At 49.3% G+C, this 25,260-nt stretch overlaps 1 protein-coding gene across 31 annotated transcripts in view; it reads left to right on the forward strand.

Annotated features, from left to right (window-relative positions):
- CACNA1C (calcium voltage-gated channel subunit alpha1 C) overlaps positions 1-25,260 on the forward strand; it is a 705,432-nt gene that overhangs the window by 584,869 nt on the left and 95,303 nt on the right. For 14 of the 31 annotated variants that reach the window (XM_017545494.2, XM_017545500.2, XM_017545505.2 and 11 more), the window contains 8 exons: positions 8,900-9,107; positions 10,001-10,121; positions 11,664-11,778; positions 12,549-12,669; positions 13,012-13,081; positions 20,488-20,620; positions 23,101-23,230; positions 24,449-24,508. In XM_017545494.2, the coding sequence (XP_017400983.1) occupies positions 8,900-9,107; positions 10,001-10,121; positions 11,664-11,778; positions 12,549-12,669; positions 13,012-13,081; positions 20,488-20,620; positions 23,101-23,230; positions 24,449-24,508 (958 nt within the window). Of the gene's footprint in view, positions 1-8,899; positions 9,108-10,000; positions 10,122-11,663; positions 11,779-12,548; positions 12,670-13,011; positions 13,082-20,487; positions 20,621-23,100; positions 23,231-24,448; positions 24,509-24,654; positions 24,715-25,260 lie in introns of all 31 variants that reach the window. The other 17 variants (XM_017545495.2, XM_037744598.1, XM_037744594.1 and 14 more) reach the window with 2 other exon arrangements.

Genomic DNA, 25,260 nt, shown 5'->3' on the forward strand with positions numbered 1-25,260 from the left:
CCTCCTCCTCCCCTCCTCTCCTCTCCTCCTCCCCTCCTCTCCTCCTCCTCCTCCCCTCCCCTTCCTCTTCCTCTTCTTTTTCCTCCTCCTCCTTTTCTTTTTCTTTTCATTCTTTTTTCTTCAAGAAAGGATCTCACTCTGTCACCTAGGCTGGAGTGTGGTAGCATAATCTTAGCTCATGTAGCGTCAAACTCCTGGGCTCAAGTGATACTCCCGCCTCACCCCAGCCTGCCAAGTAACTGGGACTCTAAGTGCCATGTCTGGTTAATATTTTTATTTTTTGTAGAGATGAGGTCTCACTATATTGCCCAGGCTGGTCTGGAACTCCTGGCCTTAAGCAATCCTCCCACTAGGCTGACCCCTTGTGCAGCAAAAACACTTAATTCTTACATCCCCACTGTCTTCTTCATACTGTAGTCTAATTCTGTCAAGATGGTACTTAGGATAGTTTTTGACTGAGAAAACACATCAAGGTAAGAGCTACTATGAATTCGGCAGAGCGTTTAAATTTAAATTCCTGTACATCTGTGTATGTTTGAAAAGTGGTAATGTAAATGCAAGACAGGCTGTTTATTCAGAGTAGTATAATGCTTAGTGTACACATGGACTCATGGATCCCTTCCTAGAATTCTAGAATTCCAGCTGCTCTTTCCTCACCGGAGACCCATTGTCTAAGAGTCAGGAACAGGGATCTAAATGAATGGCTCTCCACCCTGAGGTCATGACACCCTGCTACATCCAGAGCAGCTGGATCGTGTATAGCAAGTAATTTATTACTGAGAGCTAAAATTCCAAAGTGTGTGAATAGTTTCTTTAAAAAAAGTAAAATAAGTTAATATTGTCCTTGTAACATAACAGCATCACTCTTTGTCACTTGCATTCCAAAATGCTTCTGTGAATGGGTGAGATCAGGGTGGACTTACAGCTCATCCAGGACACCTGAAGGGAGCAGATGGCTTTGATATATCATTAGGAGGAAAATGAATTCTTTACATACTTACATTTTTTGTGTTCCATCAAAATCTGAGAATACCACAGGGAGTATGCGACATCTATGTTGTTTTAAGAAAAAAAAAGGCCGACCGTATGAGTCTGTAAGAAAATTACTTAATAGAAAAGATTGAGAAAGACAAGATCCCTGCCCGCTGAGAACAGTGGGACATGCACATGGCCAGAATCTTTGTCATCTTTGAGTGAATGCCCCAGAATGGTGGGCCTTCAAGCCTCATGACAGATTGGGTTCTTCCACCTGTGGCTCTCGGTGCTGCCCAGATTCAATGTGCAGTTTGTCTATTCTTTGTCAGCCCAGTCTGACATGATCCACAGGGTGGGAGAAGGGCTTCAGACAGATACAGTCCGGATGTGACACCAGTTCGCTAATTGCGTCTCAGTTTTTACTCAACTGGTTTTCAAATGCAGTGAGGCCCCTCTAGCCCTTGCTGTTTTCCCTCTCACGCCTTCAACCCCTCTTCATTTCTCCTGCTGCTCCTCCCCTGAAGCTCCCTTCCCAGGCTTTGAGATGACAGCTGGGGCTGATTGAGCACAGACAGATTGACTCATGAATCTTGGCCACATATGGGCCGCACAGAGCCCCAGGTGAGAGCCTTTAGCACATCCTCCAGGCTTGAAATAGCTCCATGTCTCTACCAGCATCTGGCCTTAAGCAGCAGATCCATCCCCACGCCTTCCCAGCTCTCCCATCATCTTCTAGCCCCCACTCTTCTCAGGCCCCCTGTAGCCTCTGAGCTCATTGAGGGCCATTATTAAGGAGGTCTCTTTGGCAGATACCCAGTTCCCGCTCAGGGCTCTGTGCCAAAGGCAGCTCAGACTCCAGAACCTGCAGTCTTGCTGTCACCACAACGGGTAGTTCTCCTCTGGAATGGGAACGTACTGGTGTCACCTACTGGGGGAAAGATCAAGAAAATGCAGGTGAAGATGATTCCCTATACCTAACACAACTGTGGTTGAAAGGGCCAACTAGGTGACATTGAGTAGCGCTGTGGCTCCGAAGCTCAGAGGAGCACACTGCTAAGGCCATCCCCAGGTCCAGGCCAGACCACCTTGCCTGCTTAACCAGTTACACACCCCATTCAGGTCCCGTTCTCAGTGTCACCAAGACATCTGCTGCAAACAGGGAAGACAAGACCTTCGAACTTGTTAACCAAGTCAGGCCTTGACTCAAAAGTGAAACACAAAATGGTCTTCCCAGCCTGCTACAATGAATGGAAGCAGGGGCAGGGACCACTAGAAACTGAATCAGTAGGTGAGGCTTTGGGGCCAGGCTGTCCCAGACCAAAATACTCTAGAATTCTGCTTGACTCCGCAGCCCAGCATATACAATTCCACCTCTGGGCATACTGATCCCTCCCAGGGCTATCGTGTGGTTTGTCTGTTTGTTTTTGAGATGAAGTCTTGCACTGTCGCCGGACCTGAAGTGCAATGGCATGATCTCGGCTCACTGCAACCTCCGCCTCCCGGATTCATACAATGCTCCTGCCTCAGCCTCCCAAGTAGCTGGGATTACAGGTGCACACCACCATACACAGCTAATTTTTTGTATTTTTAGAAGAGATGGGTTTCACTATGTTGGCCAGACTGGTCTCGAACTTCTGACTTCATGATCCACCCACCTCAGCCTCCCAAAGTGCTGGGATTACAGGTGTGAGCCACTGGGCCCGGCCCCTGGGTCTATTGTGTTTTAAGGGACCAGGGCTCAACTTGACAGTAGCTCTGCTCTGAGGACACCCACTCCTTTGCTCCCTTGCTGTATGGATTCTACCTGCTTCCCCAGGTGGCCTCAGCTGACTCTCACTGCTCCTCACTCCATTGCCTCCCACAGAGCCCCAGCCACACAAATACACTGCAGGAGATTGCTTTAGAAATGCTCTTTTAACAATAGATCACTTGCCACCAAAACTAAGAATTTTTTTTACCCTTCAGGATGAGAACATTTGGGACAGGTATCAAATTCAGTTATGACCTTCCCTGGAACACAGAGAGAATAGGGTGGAACATTTGCAGAGCATCTGAAAGTGGGAGGTACTGTTATTTTGAGGATCACTTATTTATGGCAAGCTCAATGTTCTGCTCTATACCTAGAATAAAGGTAAAGGACCTGGCCCTGAGCTCTTTGAAGCAAAAGGTTCATGAGATGAAAGTTCCAGTTTAAGGAAGGCTCAGGTTACTTTATAGTATAGAAGAGGAGGAAGAATTCCACAGAGCCCCAAACCCAGAGACAGACTTAGAGAAGGGGAAACAAATAGAGATAAAAGGATTTCTGAACTGATGGTGGTAACTTACATCAGGAGAGGCAGAGGAAAAAGGTAACAGGAGTGACATGGTGGTGAGCAAGTGAGAGGGCTTAAAGGGAGGCTGGGGAGGGAAGGAGAGAACTCAGGTGGCAAAGAGCTTGATGTGATGAAAAGCCCTGATGAGCCGTACTTTAAAGATAAAGTGGTGAGCCGGGTGGGTCCGATGGGGGATGGGATGGGCAAGGACTCACAGTTTGGAGAGAATGATTCCAGCAGCTGGAGAATAGGAAAGGAAAGTTGATGCCAAGGATGGCGATGCAGGCAGATTGCTGGGGGGGCGGTCTAGAGCTGGACACCTGCACCCGGGTGCGATAGAGCCCGTAGTACTGACTGTGAGCTTGTGCACCCGTGGCCTTGTGGGTACTGCTCTGATGAGAGGGTGCTGCATTTTTCTGCCTCTCCATGAGGTCTGTGACCAAAAGACATGGGTTGCTTTGCTCTGCTGCTGCTTCTCTCCAAAGCTCTTGCCTTTTTGGGCTGTGAGTGTGTGTATTTCATATTTTTGATCAATGAGAAACAAAGCTTCAGTTGATTGTGAGTGTGCCATTAACCCCTCCCTCTAGTTTACCACCAGTGAATCTCCTAAAAAAGAGCATGATTCTAGGACAGGAGGCCATCATCCGATCTTCCGGCCATAGCTGTGCGAGCCATCAGACTCCATGAAGAGGAGGGAGTGTGAGGGCCCGCAGGACTGCCAGCTGCTTTCTTTAAATGGCATTTCACGTCACCCTACCCACCTCAAAGGCTGCCACCTGGACACCTCCAAATCTCATCCATATCAGTGATAGTACAGCCCCCACCCTGAACCTGCTATCAGCCAAGGCCTGCCGGGCTCCGGAATTCAGCCCTCCTCCTCTGAGTCTCGTCAGCATTCTTGGCCACATCATCATTTCAGCAGTTCCTTTGTCTCATCTCCTAGGCAAGCACATAAAACATCTCCAGTCATTTGCACATTAGGGATAGAAGCCTTCTGCTCGGCAGGCTGAGCACCCCTCATGATGCCAGGCCTCAGGCGGCAGCCTGCCCTCTTTATCCTGCAGCAAAGGCAAGGAAAGGACAGGTGGCAGTCCTGCCTCAGGCCCAGCTCCTTCTTTGTCCTGCTGAATGGGAAGCAAAGGTAGGCTGAAGACAAACAGCACGAACAACCCTCTCTCTGTCTGTCTGAGCCATGTCATAACTATGCTGCTGGTCCCCAGGACAGCGTCTTTTCCCCCAGGCGTTTTTCATATCGACGGTAGGCTGGTGCCAATCCATCTTTTAAACAGAGGCTGACCTGTGCACTCAAACCTGGGACCACTGATTTTGAGAATGTGAGCTCTTCCCCAAAGGTGACACATATTCACAGTGATCTGGAAATCCTACCCCTAAGTGTTACTCAAGCCATAGCAACCCTGCTTTCTGTTTATTTTTATTTTTGGTTTTGTTTTTTGAGATGGAGTCTCGCTCTGTAGCCCAGGCCGGAGTGCAATGGCACGATCTCGGCTCACTGCAACCTCCGCCTCCCTGGTCCTGGTTCAAGCAATTCTCCTACCTCAGCCTCCCAGTAGCTGGGATTACAGGCATGAGCCACCTTGCCCGGCTAGTTTTTGTATTTTTTAATAGAGACAGGTTTCATTTGGCCAGTCTGGTCTTGATCGCCTGACCTCATGATCTGCCCAGCTCAGCCTCCCAAAGTGCTGGGATTATAGGCGTGAGCCTCTGCAGTTGGCCTGCAACCCTCTTTACTGTAGGACAAATTGATACATATTAGTTTGATGCATGGTCTGGCAATGGAACAGTCAGGAATCTCAGAAAATCCCTCCCCATGGATGTAGGGAAGCTATGGGCCTAGGAAGGCTGTGGGAGCAGGGGCAGACAGCCACTTCTCACTGTTGGGCAAAGTGTGTTCAACTTCAGTGCACACACACACACACGCACACACACACACACACACAGAAGCAACTGTGCAACTCCCTTGCCTTTCCCTCTAGGAAGTACAGATGTGTCATACACATAGGTTCATTCATTCACTGAACAAGATATTTGCTGATCACCTGCTTTGTGCCAGGCACTGTTCTAGACGCTAAGGATATAAATACAACAGATGGGTTCCCTCTCCCATGGCCTCACATGCTGGCAAGGGCAAATAGACAATAAGCAAAGACATAATTATCCATCAAGTGTGATGAGGGCTAGAACACTGGCCAGGGGAGAGGTGAGCCGAGGTCTGAGGGAGCTGAAGAGGTGAACCCCACCGACGTCTGCAGAAGAGCCGGCGGACGGCAGCATGGCCTTGGCCAGGCAGGAGCAGTGTGGAGAAAGAGTGAGGGGGGCCCGAGGGAGGGGAATGCAGCTGGCTGGTCACCGGCCCTCTGGGGCCAGAATCTGCAGCCTCTGCCAGGCCTTTGGGAGGACTCCGGCTTTGACCCAGAGGAGAAGGGGAGGTGATTGAAGAGCTTAAGTAAGACTGAGGCATCGTGGACCTCACCCCATAGCAACACCCACTGCTGCTGTGCCTGGAGAGCCGCTGCCCGGAGCGAGGGTCCAGGCAGTGTGGATGAGGAGGTGGTGGGAAGTGGCCAACGACGTCAGGGCTCACTCGTTGTGAAGATGGCGCAGAAGGATTTGCTCCTGCGGAGTGTGAGAGAGCCAGGAAGATGACTCCGAGGACTTTGCCTTGAGCCAAAAGCAATGGTTCTCATTTACTTGAGATGGGGGAAGGTGATGGGTGGGAATCAGGAGCTCTGTCAGAGCACGAACCCCGGTATGATGCAGCTCAGACTTTCCCAGACACCCCAGGGGTTGAGGGAGGCAGGATGAGCAGGGAGAGTGGGCAGAGGGCGCTCCTCCAGGCACAGCTCTGTGCCCACACCCACATCCTTGCCTTTGACTGTGCTGGCAGGACCACGCCACCCTCACTCTGAGAGGTCCCTGCCAGTTTTCATGCTGCATCTCCCCCTTCCCAGGAGCATTCACCCCTCCTAGAGACTCGATCTGTTCCTGGCCCACAGCCTCCTCCTCCCTAGAGCCCCAGGCATGCCAATGGGCTCCCGGGTCAGGAGGGCCCTCCCCACCTCTCTCTCCCTCTCTACCCCTCATGTGGTGCCTCCCCCAGACTTTCTTGCGGATGGCACCTGGCCCTCTCCCTCTGCAGCCAGAACATGCTTGTCAGGCTGCAGTTGGTCCCCATGACTGTTGGACATACCTGAGTTATTTCCCGCGTGCCTCTTTATTTCATGAAAATGAAGGCTCCGACCTTCCATGGCCATTAAGGCTTTTCCAGAATCTTCCATGGTGGCTGAGTGCACAGAGGATCTCTAGGGGATTTGTGACTTCAGGGCACATGCAGACACTCTTCCCTCAGATACAGCTGGAAATTCTCATTATAAATATGCTCTAAAGTTGCTGGTTCCCAACCCTAGTGTATTGGCAAGTATTGGACTGGCCACGTGAGGATTACCCCAGCCCCAGAGTCAGAGATTAGGTTTTCGTGGTGCCAGGGAGAGACCTGAAAATCAGGAGTTAGGAAATGCTAACACACCCCTACTATCATTTTTGTTGCTGCTGCTGTTGTTTTATTATTATTATTTTTATATATTTATTTTTTAGGACAGGGTCTCACTCTGTCACCCAGGATGAAGTGCAGTGGTGCAGTCATAGCTCACTGCGGCTTCGAACTCCTGGGCTCAAGTGATCCTCCCATCTCAGTCTCCCCAGTAGGTAGGACTACAGGCATGTGCCACCACACCTGGCTAATTCTTTGATTTTTTAGAGATGAGGTCTCACAGTGCTGCCCAAGTTGGTCTTGAACTCCTGGCCTCAAGCAGTCCTCTTGCCTTGACCTCCTAAAGTGCCAATCCTCCCAAAGGGGATTACAGGCAGGAGCTACCACTGTGCCCGGCCACCTCCACTGGTGTCGATCCTCGGGCAGGCTTGGGAAAACTGTTTCAGCTGTAAGAGGGGAGAGTGTTCTACCCCCAGAGAGGTTCTCTTACTTTCTTCTTTAAACAGATCACTATAGCCTCTAGCCTGCAGGGGTTCCAGGCAGTCCATCACACATACTGGGTTGTACAGAATTTATTTAAGAACAGAGATGGGGAAGATGGAGGGGGAAAAAACCCTGCAACCTTCTGCCTTCTAAAATTTAGAGCCTATTTTGGTGAGACAAGACTGTATGGTATAGAGCAGATACAAATAAATGTATATTAATATTCTGCAAACAGAGCGGGTATAGCTGGCAGGCAAAATAGAAGTGAGGAAAAGCTGGATTTGTGGAGGCCAAAGGAGCACTCGAGGCTGCAGCTTGGTAAGGAGTTCATGTTGCCATCCAAACTGTGACCCCTCTGCTTCTGTCCCTTGGTACGGAACCATTCTCTGAAGACATGAACCCAGGCTGTGGCTGTAGTGGGAGTGGCTTGCATGTCACTCACTGAAGCAGCAAAAGCAATCCACTGGACTCGTGGTGAGCTGGGAATCTCTCAAGGTAGTGAACTAGGAGGCAGGCGGGCCAGAGGGGGCCATAGGGAAATGAGATTGCTCTGTTCTTGCCTTTGCTCCCCTCAGGGCCGTGTCCTTTGCCATGGTGCACTTCCTGATCCTGAGCTGACCCTCACGTAGGCACCCACCCTGCATCCAGCAGTCATTAGTAGGTTCCCCCTCCCACTTTTTCATGAGAAAGGAGTTTTCCCAGAACCTCTGTAAGACTTCTGTGTTTGTAGTGGAGAGAGCCCTCAGGGCTGTAAGGAGTGAGGGCCTCCTCCGCAGGGATCCCACTGAAAGCCCATTCCACTCAAGACTGAGCTCCCGCCCACTCAGAGGACTTGCGCTTTGAGCTGCCCCAGTGGGTGTGACAGGTTTGCTATAATCTAGAGTTTCCCAAACTCACCTGCTGATCAGAATCCCGTAGTATGCTTGTTAAAAACACAGATATCGGGACTCCAAACTACAGCTAGTGAATCAGAAGCTCCAGAGGAAGGGCCCTTAAAAAAACAAAATCTAAGGACGGGATGAACTTGGGAAACTTCACCAAGCCATGAACTTTCTGTTACCCATGGGTGACTTCATTCCTGCCACTGCTAGATAGCTGCTTCTTCGGCTGAGCTCAGACTGGCATTCGTGGAGGAAAAAAAAGTTTTTTTCTGTTTAGCGAACAACAGCAACCACAATAATTCCCAACCTTAATCAACTATGTGCCAAGCACTCTATGGGGGGCTCTTTGGAGAAAGGAAGAACATGTCAGGCAATCCTGCCAATAGCCTAATGAAGCAAGGGCCACAGCAGTCTCCGTTTGTCAGATGGGGATGCAGAAGGCAGGGTAGTGAAATGTCTTGTCCAGAGGAACACGCAGCAGGTGTCGGGCAGAGCTAGGTTGCCGGCTTCTGACCACTGCCCTCATCTGTTCCCCAACAGGTTAGTCATCCGGGAACCTTGAATTAACTCCCTCCAGGGTGGCCCACCTCACAGCACCGCCGACACCCCTCCCCCAAGGACCGGGAAAAAGCAGAAATGGCAGCTCCTCTGAGAACCTGCAGTGGGCAGGTGTGAGAATGAGGAGCGATGGGGAGGACAGCGAGGGGCAGGGTGCTGACCTCCCTCCTGTTGGCTCTTAGGTACTGGAACTCCTTGAGCAACCTCGTGGCATCCTTGCTGAACTCTGTGCGCTCCATCGCCTCCCTGCTCCTTCTCCTCTTCCTCTTCATCATCATCTTCTCCCTCCTGGGGATGCAGCTCTTTGGAGGAAAGTTCAACTTTGATGAGATGCAGACCCGGAGGAGCACATTTGATAACTTCCCCCAGTCCCTCCTCACTGTGTTTCAGGTAGGGACTCTTCTCTGCTGGGATTCGGACTCGGGGTGGTTGAGTGGCGGGGTGGTGGGGGGCGTGTGGAAAGCTGCATCTTTTCACTGGGCAGCCACAGCCAGCCTAGATCAGCCCTGGAGGTCCCATGCCCAGGAGAGTCTTGAGATTTTTCTGTAGTTTCCCCTGTCCCCATCTGCCATGGAATTCCACTGGTGGGTGGACCATTAGGGGAAACGATGTGGTTTAAAAACATCTTCTTATCCATGGACTCCTTTACTCAAATTCTCCATGAAAGCCCAAAATATAAACAAAGAAAAACAGACTGCTCTTATTGGGGGAGGGGAGGGTGACGAAGCCCTGGCTTTCCTACCCACGATGCTTGACCCTAGGAAAAAATGTTACTGGACCACCAAATTTGTGATTTCATAGATATTGCGGCCTACGGCAAAATTAAAGTGGCACTTATTTAAGTTTAAAAGTAGATTGATTTAGAGGTAAAAATAAATCACATGTAGATGTTGTCACAGTCTTAAAGATGATGCCCCAATGATGAATGTTTGGGGAAAGCATGTGACAGTCTCAGCAAACACGCAACTGCAAAAGGGCCCTGATGCCTTACCCCCAGGAATGGCTGACGGTCAGCTCAAGCATGAGTGGGGAAAGTCAGAGATCTTTGTGCCAAAACTTGCAGTCACTCTTCAAATAATATTATGCCAATGGCCAGGCATTTTGTCTAAGGAGAGTTCAATAGCTCAGAGTCCCTGGGGAGGAGAATTGGGAGCCAGGAGGAGGGAAAGAAGTGAAAGGGAAATTTTGGACGATTTTGTTGAGTAGTGGGGCAGGGCAGGGTGGTTTTGGGTTTGCTGTTGGTCTAACGCTGTGTCCCTTATTGGTGGGAATGTGTCATTCAGATCCTGACCGGGGAGGACTGGAATTCGGTGATGTATGATGGGATCATGGCTTATGGCGGCCCCTCTTTTCCAGGGATGTTAGTCTGTATTTACTTCATCATCCTCTTCATCTGTGGAAACTGTATCCTTTGCTGCTGCCCCCCACCCCCGCGGCCCCCAGCCCCCAGCCTGCGGCGCAATGCCAAACGGGCACGCCCCCAGGTCTGGGCTCTCACCACCCAGCCTAGAACCCCATGGCGGCGGAGGTGGGTCTGGGTGGAAACCTGCAGCTGCGGCCTCGGGGAGGTTCACCCTCCCGAGCCCTTCGGGGCCGCAGCGGCGCCGCGCTCCAGGCGTGCTCCCGTGGTAATCTAGGCGAGCGGCGCCCCCTGGCGTTGCGGCGTGCGCAGCCACTCACACGGACTGCAATAGGGACGCGCCGGAGCGGGCCGGCTGCCCTGGGGCCACTGCGTCTGCTCAGAGGCGGGGCGCTCGGTGAGGGAGGATGCGCCGGTGTCCTTGAAGTGACCTTCAGCTCCCCTCGTGCTTTTTGGTCAGCACCCCTCCCTCTGATGCCGCTCTCCAGGACTTTAGTCACAGGCAGAGCTGCGCAGACTTCAAACAGCCCCAAAAGCTCCTTCCTTTTCCTGGCTGGGGCAGGTTTCCAGGGTCACAAACCGTGGGTGCTGCTTCTCTTCCCCAGCTCATGACCCCGAGAGAGTCACGTCCGGAGCCTGGGGTAACACAGGAACAGCTCTGGGCCAAGTCGCAGCTAAGGCAGTGCAGCAAAGGCAGTCATGGAAGCCTGCAGACAAGGTTTCCTCTTTTCCCAGCTGAGAGACCTCTTGCAGATTGAAGGTCCTCTACCTTAGTGCCTGTAAAACGCGGCAATGGAATCATAGTCCCTACTACGTAAAGGGTCTTTGGGAGTTTTAATGGGATCATGCATGCAAAGCCCCTGCCACGTCCAGAAGCCTCCTGGGGCAAGCCCCTCTTCCCCTGCCTGGGTTGTGGCTTCTCTGTGTGTGAAATGATATGAATGTCTGGGTGCCTGAGGCTGGGAGTCAGACTTCGCAAACTTAAAGCTCCATCCAGCTATGCTTTCTTTGATTCTGCAGTTCTCTGACCCTCAGTGTTTCTGTTGGTGCAGTAGGGTGGGGAGAAAGAGCAAAGAACTGCCTCCCTTGGGAACTCCCAAGCCTTGGCTAGCTCCAGCCGGACCCACCAAGGGTCTTCGTGTGTGCAGGCTCACATTAGAGTTGGCAGAGATACCAATCCACCCCCTCAGTGCCCAGTTATAATAAACCGCTCTTAAGAGCATTCTGCATCCTGCTAGAGACAATACTGTTTATAATGTCAATTACAGCCAGTCATCTCAGCGGGGAAACCAATCATGAAACCCAGCAATTAAAGTGCAAGGCAGGGCTGGCTGCCTCACTCCCGCCTGCTCCAGTGTGCAGGCTAGCCTGTTCTCAACTCTCTAGATTGCTCCAGGTAGCTGGGAGGGTGATGGGGAGGAAGGGGAGGGGAGGAACACTGCTGGGGTCTGACTCCCTCGAAGTGATTCACCCTCAAGCTCTCTCTGCCGAGGAGCTCTACCCTGCCCATCCTGTATCCCCCCACCCCCTGTGTCCACCAAAACCCCAAGCCAAGGGTCATTTTCTTTAAGAATGGACACAAACAGATATCCTACTGAATGTGTTCTTGGCCATTGCTGTGGACAACCTGGCTGATGCTGAGAGCCTCACATCTGCCCAAAAGGAGGAGGAAGAGGAGAAGGAGAGAAAGAAGCTGGCCAGGTAACCCTCTAAACTTGCCCAGGCCCCGGGCTCCAGGGCCCCCATTCTGGAATGTCATCCCACTGGTGGCAGAGAGAGGCTTGACTGCTAGCCTCTGTTGGCTGTCCCTCCTAGGAGGACTCTGGGTTTGGGGCTTCCTAAGTTGGACCTCTCTCCTAATCCTAAGCATTACTCTGGTAGGGACCATTGTGAATTATAATAGTCTCTGCAATGGTGTTATATTCTCCACCTGTCTAGGAGGTTGGGATTATCTTTTGAGAAGCTGTGATAGGTGGCAGGAGTGTAAAGTGGGGAGAGAGAAAGGCAACCACTCAGTTCAATGGCGAAATGCAGCCCCAGCTTACAGAGGAAGTCCTCCTCACTGTGTATAATTCAGCACCAGTGTTAGGAAGGCAACACGGGGCCCTGTGTTGTATCCTATCATTGTCTAGATGGGACAGTTGTAAGCCACACAGCTGCCAGGCCCTGAGCAGAGCTCCTCCAGGAGCCAATCCTAGATGAGATCCACCATCCTTCTCTGCTTTTGTGACCCAGGCATCTCTGGAGCTGCAAGAGGCCAACTGTGTGCCAGGCAGAGCAGGTGTGGCTCAGCCCTGTAGCGCTTGTGACTGAGCTGCACACGAGAGGTGCCCTGGAGAAAGGAAGATGGACACAGACCCAGGGGATCTGCCCCCGCTGGTCCCCACAGGCCACAGGGTGCTTCCCTCCCACACTGTTCCCTATCACTCCAGTAAACAACCATTTATTTTTTTCTGCTGCTGACTGGCCAGGACTGCCAGCCCAGAGAAGAAACAAGAGGTGGTGGAGAAGCCAGCAGTGGAGGAATCCAAGGAGGAGAAGATTGAGCTGAAATCCATCACAGCTGATGGGGAGTCTCCACCCACCACCAAGGTGAGGAGCTGTCTCTTTCCTGGAGCTGTGAGGCCGGTGCTGGGGAGGGAGGGCCACAGCCTTCCCAGGCCAGACCCCCATGGAGAAGAGGAGAGAAAGAAAGACACCCAGTGGAAAGGAAGCCAGTGGGGATGGACAGGAGAGCTGGAACGGGGAAGAGAAGGCGGATTGGCTGGATCCCAGCCGTCCCCTGATGTCCTGAAGGGGATGTGCAAAGTGACAAGAACATATTTTTTGAGCTAAGTCACTGACTAAAATGAAACTTCAAGGCTACTGCAAGCCTCTTAACTTGTGGAAAATATCTAACTGAATTCTTCCTCCTTCTCCCCTGTGACTGCCTAGATCAACATGGATGACCTCCAGCCCAATGAAAATGAGGATAAGAGCCCCTACCCCAACCCAGAAACTACAGGTACCAGTCCCACTGCCTAACCTGGGATTGGGAGGTTGGGGACAGAGATCTCAATTCTAAAGCCACATGGAAGTGGCCATGTATTAGGCACTATGGTTCCAGTGTCTCTCTACAAGCGTCTTACACTGCTAAGTGTCTTCTATCTCCATATTTAAGCACCGTCAGTCAGCATCTGGGAGACAGCTTTGTTTCTGGTTTCCTCATAATGAGATCACATTTGAGCAGTCCTTTTGTGTCCTTTCCAAGCAGGATTCTGTATACATTTAAATTTTTGTTACATTACAGATTGTAAAATCGATATTAATTTATAGAATGTATTAGTATGGCATATGTTGCAACATTATGCTCACTTAATATTAACAGTAAATCCCAAATCTGTCTTGCCCTTACTCAGGAGGCAGTGCCGAGTGCAGGGACAGCTGCCACCACAGATGTCCAACTTGTTGCTTTAGAAAATGATTTCAGGTCTCTGTAGAAGGAGATCTTACTGACTCCATCTTCTTGTGCTTCTATCTGATAGATAAATTGGCAGGCAGTTGGCTTCTCAGGGGCTTTAATGTCGGAGGTCAGAGGTCCTCCTTCCAGGCTTCACTTCCCAGCTCCCTGAAATCCCATACCCTGTCCAAGCCCGGGGCTTGTCTTCCTCTGACCTAAAATTGCAGATATGATCACCAGTTACCAGCTTGAAGTCAACATGCCATCAAGGGATTGTTGACTTTACTGACATTTCCTCGTTCCTGCAGAATAGGCTATATTTGTGCTGTTCACCAAGTTAGGTAGCTGAGAACCTTCTACATTTGTGAGCAAAGCTAGGTTTCCCTTTTGCTCTCCCTCCACTGCTTCTCTGCTAAGAACACTTACAGACATCTTCTGTTGTCCTTGGGAGCCAGACTCCCTGTGGTCACACCATCCTCATTCCCCTCCTTCTGCAAGGGAATAGGATGTGGTTTCCTGGAGCTTGGGTAGAAAGAACAGGGAGTTTCCATGTGCATGCATTAAGTCTTTGAAGTTCTTAAAAACCCTTCTAGGGCGAAACTTTTAGGGAATTTCAACAACGTACTAGAATCATTGAACAAATGCAATGGGAGGATCTTGTCTTGCTCCTGAAGCAACAAATACACTTTAAAATGACATTTTAGAGGTAAGTGGGGGAAATTGAACAAACTAAATGATTTAAAGTAGTTTTGTTAATCTTGTTGGTATAATATTTTGTAGTTCTGTTTTTAAACTGCTGAAGTATTTATGGCCAGAATCTAAAATGTTTACGAGTTGCTTTGCTTTTTAAATACTCCAAAAACAAAAAAAATGGGACGGAGAAGATAAATGGAACAAGATCAGCAAAATGTCCAAAGTTGTTGAAGCTGGGAATATATATATGAGCTTTACTATGTGAGACTCTACTCATGCCTAAATCTTTAAGGTTTAAAACAAAAGGCAATAATAAAACAAATTCCTTAGGGCCCTGAGAAGAGCCTCTCACGAGGCCAGCCTCCAGGATGGGCCTCCCTGCACACACAGCAGGGCAGATCTGATATGAGGGTCTTTTCACACAGGCACCCCGCTGCAGTCAGGCCTGTAGAGCAGATACACCTCTTGCATCTTCAACAAGAATCTGAAATTCTATTTTTCTAAATACTGTACTCATGGCTTTTCTCTTCTTTGTTGCTCTAATGAAATGAAAAAGAAGAATGTTGAGAAAAAAAAAGGGGGGCTAATGAGGCTATTGACACCACCTTGGCCATCCTAGCTGTAGCTACGGGCGGCTCTGAGGACTGGGGGGATGCTTATGCTTCCCAGCTGAAAAGCTCCTCCCAGCCTCTGATGAGGCCTCAAGATTCTTGAGTTTTGTGAGCAGATGGCCCACTCCCCATCATTTCTGTTGGTTGCATGCATCTCTACTTTTGTGTTGAGACCTAAGGCTTCCCTAACTGCCCCACCACATACACCAGCCATCACTCTGGCCTTTGAAGCCAGCCCCAAGCATGCCCATTTTTCTCCCGGTCCTCATCCAGGAGATCTAAAGGGCAGCATGCTTTTAAAGCCATTGGCTCCACACATTGTCCTACCCCCAAAGGCTAAGTCAGCCTGTGTTTCCCAGCTCTTCCTGCCTTCCCATTTCCTCCCTTCCCTGCCTCCAAAACCAGCTCTTGGATCCTTTAGTGCCAGGGGCAGCAGAAGTTCCCAGAGACTCCTCTGAGGAGCACGTGACCTGTTGTCTCCGTTCCGGTCAAACTCTGCTTCCTTCCTGCTTCTCTTTCTTCTGAACCATGAATGGCAAACAGCCTGATCTATCACTGTGCTCTTGACCTCTGCCCCTTCCAGGCCTCTGCCCCCTACTGTGCCCGGTTCATGCAGGTGCCCCTTAGGCACCTCCTGCTCTGCCTTCAGTCGCACTGCTAGAAGAAAGGGCCAGTGCACGGGAGCACACTGCCATGCTCTCCTGCCACCTCCCCATCTCTCTCTTGCCCTCTGTCCTAGGCTGTCCTGTCTTCCCCCTCCCTCTTAGGCTGTCCAGGTTGCACCCAGAGCCATGGGATCTGGCCAAGTGGGATCTGGACTTCAGAGTGCGCTCTGCTGGCTGCTGCTTCAGTTGCCCTCACATGACCATGAACTCTCAGAGGAGGGGCCTGTTTCTAATTCAACAGGGGGCCGTTGAGGCCAGCCATGGCCCTAGAATCCTTCCCTCTCTGTTTCATCTGAAAAGCTCGCCAGCTGGTTTCAGCCTCCAAGATTGGCGTACCCTAATTATAGAGAAAAATCCCAACTCACTGGAAAGAAAAGCATTGTGCCCAGATGAGTGGAAGCTAATTCTACTTTTGTTTAATTTATTAAGGAATTAAAGTGAACAGGTAGATGTTAAAAAGAAATGCGTGCCACCAGACACTGAGCAGTCAGCACCACCTGTGCTGGGGGAGGCTTTCACTGTTGCAAGGGTTCAGGGACAAGGAGAGCCGTGAGCTGGTGGAATCTGGGGGCTTCATACAGAAGGGTGGTCTTGACTGAGCTTTGAATCGGGGAGTTGGAGAGGCTGAAGGAGTTTTTGCAGGATTATACAATCGTCAGAGATGCTGAGATTTGGAAGAAACCTTGGAGATGTTAATGAACTACTCATGAAGCACTTACTGTATGCCAGGCACTGTGCTAAGTACAGGGACATGGGGGTTCTTGTGCTGGATGGACAGGGAAGACCCCCGCCCCCCTGGAGCTGACATATCAGTGGGGAGACAGGCAGCAGGCAAACCAACCAAAAAGGTGACATCACATGATGTGAAGATAGTAAAATCAAGGATTGTGTTAGGGGTGACTTGGGGACCAGGCTGCTTCGACTGTGTGGTCAGCAAAGGCTTCTCTGAGGACACAGCATTTGACTGGAGCCTGAATGATTTAAAGGAACTAGACGTGGAATCAGAGCGAAGAGCTCTCTAGGTGGAGGGCCTGAATGCAGAGCCTCTTACAGGGGGATGCACTTGGCTGTGGGGACTCCAAAGAGGGCCAGTGTGCCTGAAGCAGAGAGAACCAAGGGATAGTGCCCTGAGGCAGGAGGCCGGGGCAGGACAGGAGGGCAGGGCAGGAGGCACGGGGCCACATGGGAGACTGGGTCCGATCCAGTGCCCTGGAGGGCTGCCAGAACGTCTGAGCAGAGGAGGCCCTGACCCTATGTCCGACTCACCCTTTCAGAGATTCCCTCTGGGCGCTCTGTGGATAAAGGGTGGTGGTGGTCGAGAGCAGAACTGGGGCAGGGAGGATACTTGTCCAGTATCCAGGCAGAGAGTATGGCAGTTTGGGTAGGGAACAGTGCTGGAGATGCAGAAAGGGGTCAGGCTTGGGGTACCTTTTGCAAACCAACAGGACTTATTCATCGCTTAGATGTTGGAGAGAAAAAGAGGAATGTAGGGTGACTCTGAGGTTTTCTAATTGAGCCAGTAAAGAGAAGATCCCCAATGCAGAAACTATATCCACCACCTGTATTCCTGGTGCCTCAAGGCCCTGCTCTGGGTATCTGGCCCTTACCAACTGTGCACTCCCTTCAGCTGGTAGCAGCCTCTTGTGCTCTGCTAGAAACTAAGCTCCTTGAGGACAAGAGCCACGGCTTTGTGTTCTCAGCCTTGGACTCAACACTCTGTAAGCACTAGATCTTACAAATGTCTTTACTTTATTTGGCTAAGAGCAAAATCACAGAGGCGAGGATGAGCATCAAATGGAGAGGAGCAAGGCTTCCCGAGGACCAAGGCTGGGGCTTTGAGTGCTACCCTGGTTTTACTTTTGAATCCTCTGACCTGCCTTCTCTAATGCAGCAGCAACTCCAGAGTGCAGCAGAGCCTCACTTCCCTTGCTTTTTCCAAACCTCCAAGAACAAAACTGAAGAAAGAAAGACCCCTGATGTAGTCTACTGGCATTTGGGAGTAGAGTCTAGGTGGTTCATTTGCCAACCCCAAAAGGAGCCTTGCCTGACTTTTCCTGATCTGTCAACCTCCTACCTTTTCCATAATACCTGCTAAGCATCACATGGTGTCAAAGTTGTGTCCCTTTTCACATCTGAGTTTGTCCTTCAGAAACCGTTTCCTCTCAAGCACTGTGCCTGCAGTTCCGCTGCTGTGCGTCTGAGTGGACCAGCTAACTTGCTTCTCCCCAGGAATGGAGCCCAGCACAGAGCTTCATAAACAGGAAGGGAGCTCATGCAGATGGAAGAGCCTGCACCATTTTCTATTAGGAACTTCGAATGGCACAAAGCTATAGTAAATATGGGTTTCTATCAACACAAAAGATTCAAATAAGCATAAAATTACCTATTACCAAATTACCATGAAGAAGAAAGTGTTGGGTCATTTTGAGCAAAACTGAAAAGCATACAAACACCTAGGCAGGAATTTAAGATCCTTCTCAATTAAATCTCACTTGTAAATATCATGATTTAGGCCAATTCCGGTTTTACTCACTCTACTTCAAGTAGAAGGCTTTCCTTTTACATACCAAGGGTTGGGTGTCACAAGAGCTCCAACTCTTGGCCTGTAGTCAGCTTTCATCTTGGGCCTCTCTTCTGCTGAAAAAAAATATTAATTGTCATGCTGGTCAGCTCTAATTACCCCAGAGAAAGGATCTGATTGATGCCTGTGTGCTGCTGGTCCTCCAAAAAAGCCTTGGGTCCCTAAATGCTTGAATGTGTTTTGTCTGATAAAGAATTGCTTTCTGTGCCAGGCATTTTTTTCTTTGCAGTACCTGGCTTCATTTGAACCAGAAGAGGGAGAACATGGAGAGGCATGACTGCATCCGTGAGATGAGCATCCCATAACTGTCTTTTTCCAGCCAGACTAGTATTCCCTTCACCTTGGTCTTACGCAAAGTCCCCTTCCTTCTAAAGGGTGTGGAAGTTCAGTCATCCTCAAGAAATAAAGGCATCCAGTGCCAGGCATGGCTTTTCCTTCCAGGGTTTTCAGTACATAGAGAGAAAGGACAGACATTTAAAATCAGTCATGAAGGCACTGGAGGCAGAAGGTACTGCTGGTATTCACAGGAAGTTCATTCCCTGGAGCGCAAGTACTCAGGAAAGCTGGGTGAAGGATGCTCTCTGGCACTGGGGGTCTTCGTGTGCTCTGCAGAGAGGGAGATGAAGAGCAGCTCAAACAGGGAGAGAGCATGAGGAAGGGCAGGGCACACAGTGAGCGTGTCAGCTCGCGAGGGCTGCCATAACCAGTGACCACATGCTGGGTAGCTTAAACAGCAGAAATACATCCTTTCACAGCTCTAGAGACTGGAAGTCCTAAATCAAGGGGTCCACAGGGCTAAGCGCCTTCTGAAAGGCTCCTGGGAAGAATGCTCACTTGCCTCTCCTAACTTCTGTGGTTGCCGGCAGTTCTTGGCTTGTAGATACATCCCTCCGATCTCTGCCTCTGTCTTCACATGGCCCTCTTCCCTAAGTGTGTTTTTGTGTTTCTGTGTCTCTCCTTATAAGGATAACAGTCATTTCTTTTTATTTTATTTATTTATTTTTTTGAGACAGAGTCTCCCCGTCATCCAGGCTGGAGTGCAGTGGTGAGATCTTGGCTCACTGCAACCTGGGCTCAAGTGATTCTCCTTCCTCAGCCTCCCGAGTAGCTGGGATTATAGGCACGCATCACCACACATGGCTAGTCATTAGATTTAGGGCCCATCCTAGCCTAGATTAAACTTCATCATCACCAATTCCATCTGCAAAGGCCCCATTCCCAAATAAGGTCACATTGCGAAGTTCTAGGTAGACATGAGTTTGTGCGGGAAACCGTTCAACCTGCTGTAGTGAAGTGTTCACAATACAGGTTGATGGGAGCGGACAGTTTGTTAGGGAATAATAGGTGGTAAGGATCTGACTGAGAAAAACGTTGAGCACTAATTTACAGGCTTCAAGTCTCTCCCCTGCGTAGAGGTTGTAATAAAAGCAACAAACACTTACTTAACATAGCAGCTGCTAAGTGCCAGGCACTGTTCTGAAGTATAGATGTACCATTATTATTCCACCTTACGTGGAGATACTGGGGCACAGAGAGACTCAATAAAATGCACACAGCTAGAAAGAAACAGCCAGGATTGTGATCCAGGAGACAGGCTGGACAGACTGCTCTTCACTCCCATGTTGTTACTCTCCCTTCTGAGCATCTTAAACACATTTACCTAGCACAGGGTGTTCAGTGCTTGCTCCCATGGGCATTGTGCTTGCAAGCGCAGGAATAAGCTGTTTGACTTTGGGCGGTCCACATTAAATGTGGCCACTGGCCGGGAGCACAACGGCACGTCTTTAATTGGTGTCAGTGTCTAAACCTTTGCACGAAGGGCCTGTTGTGGTCAGTAGTATTGTCCTGTTATCTCAACAGCACTTTTTTTTTTTTTTTTTTTTTTTTTTTTTTTTTTTTTTTTTTTTTTTTTTTTTTTTTTTTTTTTTTTTTTAGTTTCAGAAATTGGGAAAGTGTTGGTTTTTCAATTCCTGGAACTTCCAAGGGTGGGGTTATTTGCAAGGGATTCCACAAGCCAACTAAGCCACACCTTTTCCCCCACCTGCCGCCTAGATAGATGAGTAATCGCTGGCAGTACCCTATCCTACCTGGTCACCTTTTCTCATACCTTACAACTAGGGTGACAACCACCCCAGTTTGCCCAAGACTAGGGGGTTTCCTGGGATGTGGGGATTTTGGTTTTAAAACCAGGACAAGTTGGTGACCCTACTTACAATCCCCCTTGTTGTGTACTGCCAGATAAGTCCTTTCCAACAGAGATGAGTTGCAGCAGCACCCACAGGGAGACAGCAGAATATCTGCCTTGGTTGGTACCCTACATTTTCAGAGCCACAATGATGTCTGCCAGTAGGAAGGTCTCTGAAAGTGGTAAAATAAGTGGGAGTGCTGGAGTTATTTAGAATGGTGCTGTTCTTCTTACAGGAGAAGATGATGAGGAAGAGCCAGAGATGCCTGTCGGCCCTCGCCCACGACCACTCTCTGAGCTTCACCTTAAGGAAAAGGCGGTGCCCATGCCAGAAGCCAGCGCATTTTTCATCTTCAGCTCTAACAACAGGTGTGCGGCAATGGTGGGGAAGGTGGGGTCCTGCTCTCTCTAGTACCAGCCCGACAGTTTCCTGTATTTTACCTGAACCGCTGAATGGAGCCTGAGACTCTCCCAGCTCCCTGCAAATTATATAAATAGACACCGATTTAGGGAAGAGTCCTGGATTTTGAATCAGAAGACCTGTGTTCATTTTTCTCTCCACTTTTTGAAATGTTTAAACTCTACTTCTATTCCTTGAGTGATTATGTGATGTTAAACAGTATCAAGAACCTCCTCCTATCCATTAGATTGACCTTAGAATATTTTAACTCACTCATCTCCTTACTTACCTGGAATTGTCATTAGTATTTTAGTCCAACTTTTATTCTTAACCCAACAAGTTAGTGAGTCTTATTATTATATGGATTGTGTGTTTGGATTTATGTACACCTTACCATTTTATTTGTTCACCATTTTTTTACTCATTTCAGTCCATCTTTTTGGAAACATTTTCTTTCTTCCTAAAGTACATTCTTTAGAAGCTCCTAGAACTCCACAATGGCAAATTCACTTGGCCTCTCCTTATCTATAGCTGTTGTCACTTCTTGCTCGTGAAAGATAGTTTGACTGCGTACCTCATTTTAGACAGACAGGTTTGTCTTGCAGCACAAGAAAGGTGTTATTCTACTGCAAAGTCAGCTGTCATTCCAACTGTGATTCCTTTGTGAGTAACCTAACCTCTATTTGTAGCTGCTTTTAACATATTCTGTTGCCTTTGCGGTTGTACAGATTTACTACCATTTGTCAAGATGTGGATTTTTTTCCGTTTGTCTTGCTTAAAATAGATTGTGCTTCCTAAGCCTATGGATTTAGATTTTTATTCAGTTGTTGAAAATATGCAGCAATAATTTTTAAATATTGCTTCTCTTTAATTCTGTATTTTTTCCTTCTGACACTCCAATTGGACATCCGTTAGACCTTTTCATTCTGTCCTCCCTATTTCTTAGAGGGTCTTACATATCTTTCATCTCCTTGTCTTTCTGTATCCTAGGAAATTTCTTCAGCTATATCTTCCAGTTTCTTAAATCTATTTTCGACGTAATCTATATTACTGTCTAAACCAACTTTTTTATCTTGACCATTGGATGTTTTTATTTTGGTCAGTTCCAATTGTTGCTTCATTTTCCCAATCCATCACTCTAAATCTAATGGTTTCTATCGATTTTTCATCTTTGTGATTTAGTCTTTTATTTCATTAAATATTTCAAATATGGTTGTTTGATAGTCTATAGGTAATATTTCCAATACCCCCAGGCTTTGGGGTCTAAATCACTTATCTGGTGTTTCTTCTGATTTCTCATCTTAGTGGTTTGTCCTTTCGTGTGTCTGGTGTCTGATGGATCTTTGATTGTGACCCCAACACTTCCTCTTAATTTGTGAGAGTCCTGAGGACCTAAAGTAGGACTGGGGAGACTTTCAGATGCCCCTAAGAGGTGTTGGCTCAGCCTAAGAGTCCCAGGCTTCCTTGCCCCGCCTCAAGATTGGCTTAACCTGCAGTTTCTTGACACCACTGTTATTGGCTTCCATCCTCTGGCAGCTCTGCCTTCCTGGCTCTCCATACATAGCCTCAGCTCCCTGGGGGTTTGTGGTGGTGGTGGGGGGGGGTTGTTGGTTTGAACTAGATGATTCTTGCAGACATCTCCAAACTCTCATAAGCCAGAATTGTCTCAGAGAGTTTGACCCTTCGAGGGTTTAGTGCTTCTGCAGCAGGAGGGCTTCTTAGAGCATTTAGTCAACCATAATGCCGGCAGCAGAAGTCTGAAGACCTGTGTTGAAGCCCTGACTCCCCCACACTAAGGCTGTGTTTCTGGGCAAGCCTCTCCTACTTGGGTTTCGGTGTTCTTATCTATGAAATGAAGATCATGACACTCATACCTTCCTCCCTACACTGTTGTCAAGATGAGATGGTTACAAGACACTTTGGCTTTTAGGAATCTAGAATTTTTGGTACTGTCACTGGGTGCCTAGAAGTTCAGTTGAATAATCGTGCCGGGGCACGGAAGTGAATTACACACAGGAACAGATACCCACAGAGAGTCGGCTTGGCTGGCCTCTTAGCATACCCAGCTCCAGGTAGTCCTGTAGTTCCCTATGCGAAGCACAGAGTGGATCACATAAAGTGACTTGTTTTCAATGATAGCGAAAATAAGTCCCCAAACAAAAGCCAGTTGTTAATCTCAGAGCATGATTTGGAAATTCAGAGAGTCCCCAAGGTCTCCGATGTAACCTTCCAAAATGTCAAAGGTGATATGTGCGCCATGGGGGTGAGGGGTTGTCATTGCTGCTGGCATAAGCAGCAGTAAGACTTCAGAATGAAGAGGTCACTTTAAGCCAACAAGCGCCTGTTGCCAGCTGCTGGAAAGAGCTGAGGAAAGGGGCTTCCAAGAGCTGACTGCTGCTCCCCTTGTCTGCCTTGACTTGTCTCTCCTCCTGTCCCCCCTCCCATACAGGTTTCGCCTCCAGTGCCACCGCATTGTCAATGACACGATCTTCACCAACCTGATCCTCTTCTTCATTCTGCTCAGCAGCATTTCCCTGGCTGCTGAGGACCCGGTCCAGCACACCTCCTTCAGGAACCATGTATGCATTGCCTGTGTCCTCTGCACTCCTTACCCCTGGGGCTGTGCCGGGCCCACAGCTTCTGTTGCTGACATCATTGTTCAATCAGGAGCCCAGTTCTAGATGTCAGAATCAGATCCACAACTAACATTTCATTAAGAGAGTAGGGCTTTGATAGAAAACCAACTTAGGATCACAAGCAAGTGAGAGCGCATGTACCCAAATGTTTGGGCTCGTTTGATAACTGGCAAAGGTCGGGACTTTCATTGCCTGTGGATGTTCCCCAGGAAGCTCTGGTTCCCTGCAAACTTGGGGAAATGTGGCTGCCAACTACAGGCCCCGCCCTGCTCCCAGAGTACTCTGACCAGAAGGGGAGCATCGGCAAACAGGTGCCACTGATAAGCCTGACCTTACCTAAAAGAGAGTCTTGGTGCCTTCTGTAGAGTGGAACCAAATGTGAGGACCCACCCAAGGCTCTGGTGAACAACATTAAAGGCCAGTTTAAGAATTGCCATATCTCAAAACTTTGTCAAGTCCCAACCAAGTGAGCATGAAGAGAGCCTGCTGGTCTAAAGCCACACCCATGCCAAACCACTCTGTGGCCCTGGGCCTGCTTGGTCCAGGGCTGTCTTACTGAGGTTAGCAGATGTTGGCCCCACCCCTGATCCACCACCTGAGACATAATAAAGTATGCAATCCTGGAGCCGGTCCTCAGCCTGTGCAGACCTCACCTGAGGGATGCACCTCCCTTACCCCAGAGGACATAACCCAGGAATAGATTTCCACCAACACAGGAAGCTGGCCAGCTCAGTCCCACCAACGTGAGTAAAGCATTTTGAATCTCCCTGCAAAAAGACAAACCCCATTCTCTGTCCTTTTGACAAGCATCTCAGTGGTCCGATTTGGGTTTGTAAGTAAATTGGATTAATGGGAAAAGCATCCAACCAGATGCTGCTCAGATCCAGTACCAGCTGAGGCCTGCCCTGGAAGCTCACCTCACTTGTCTGGGGGCTTCAGGGGAAGCCGCTGGGCTGCCCGAGGCTAGCCCCGCCTCAGGATCGCTGTGTGCGTGCCACTCACCCCCCATTTCCATCTGTGTCCCTGCACAAAGGCTCAAGCGCCATGCATCTCATTTTGAAGTGTGGCCCCTTTTCTGGTGAACATCCACCGACCTCTCCTCCCATCCTGCTTTTCTCCCTTCCTTATCCCATCCCCACCCTGTTCCTTTTTGTTTTGCAGATTCTGTTTTATTTTGATATTGTTTTTACCACCATTTTCACCATTGAAATTGCTCTGAAGGTAAAGCCCCCATCCCCCTCTGCTCCTCCTGAGCCCCTTGCGCCAGCACCAGCTCTCTGCCGCTGTCTGTCCTAACACACATGCTCCTTCCTGTTGGTGTTGGGTTCACTCTCAGAGCCACTAATCCAATTATGCTTATTTTTCAGATCCTAGGCAATGCAGACTATGTCTTCACTAGTATCTTTACATTAGAAATTATCCTTAAGGTAATGCAACCTGGGCAATGCATCCTCTGTCTCTTTCTTTGTCTATCTCTGCTCTGTCTGGCTGGCTCTTTTCTCTTTACTGTTTCTTTCACTCTTTCTTTTTTAACTCCCAAGCCTGAAATTAGAAAAATGAGTGCCCCTCGCTTTGTGTGATGCACTTTGCCCAGACTCAGAAGCCAGGAGCAGCCCACTCCACTGCAGTCCCTCCCTCCAGCCACCCCTAAGCAGTCTGTGGCTTGGAAGGGACACATGTTGGCTGTGCCAACATTGAGGCTGCCATTTCATTGGTTTGGGCTGCAGCCATCAGCAGTGCCCGACACACATGCCCACACACACCAGCTCTGGTTAATTGATACCTGAGCCCTTGTAGGACTCTCCTTCCCTCCTCCTGCATAGTCTCTGAAAGTGGGAAACCCCCTGGGTGTGGAAGAATCACTTTGGCTGCCCTCTTTGGATGCCCATTTGTCCTTAGCACCTTCCTCAGTATCTGCAGCAGACATTGAGTCTAAGCTGGGGTTGGGGCCAAGTAACAGCGATCACAGGCCT

This window comes from Cebus imitator, unplaced genomic scaffold (assembly GCF_001604975.1).
Source record: "Cebus imitator isolate Cc_AM_T3 unplaced genomic scaffold, Cebus_imitator-1.0 Scaffold179, whole genome shotgun sequence".
NCBI lineage: Eukaryota > Metazoa > Chordata > Mammalia > Primates > Cebidae > Cebus > Cebus imitator.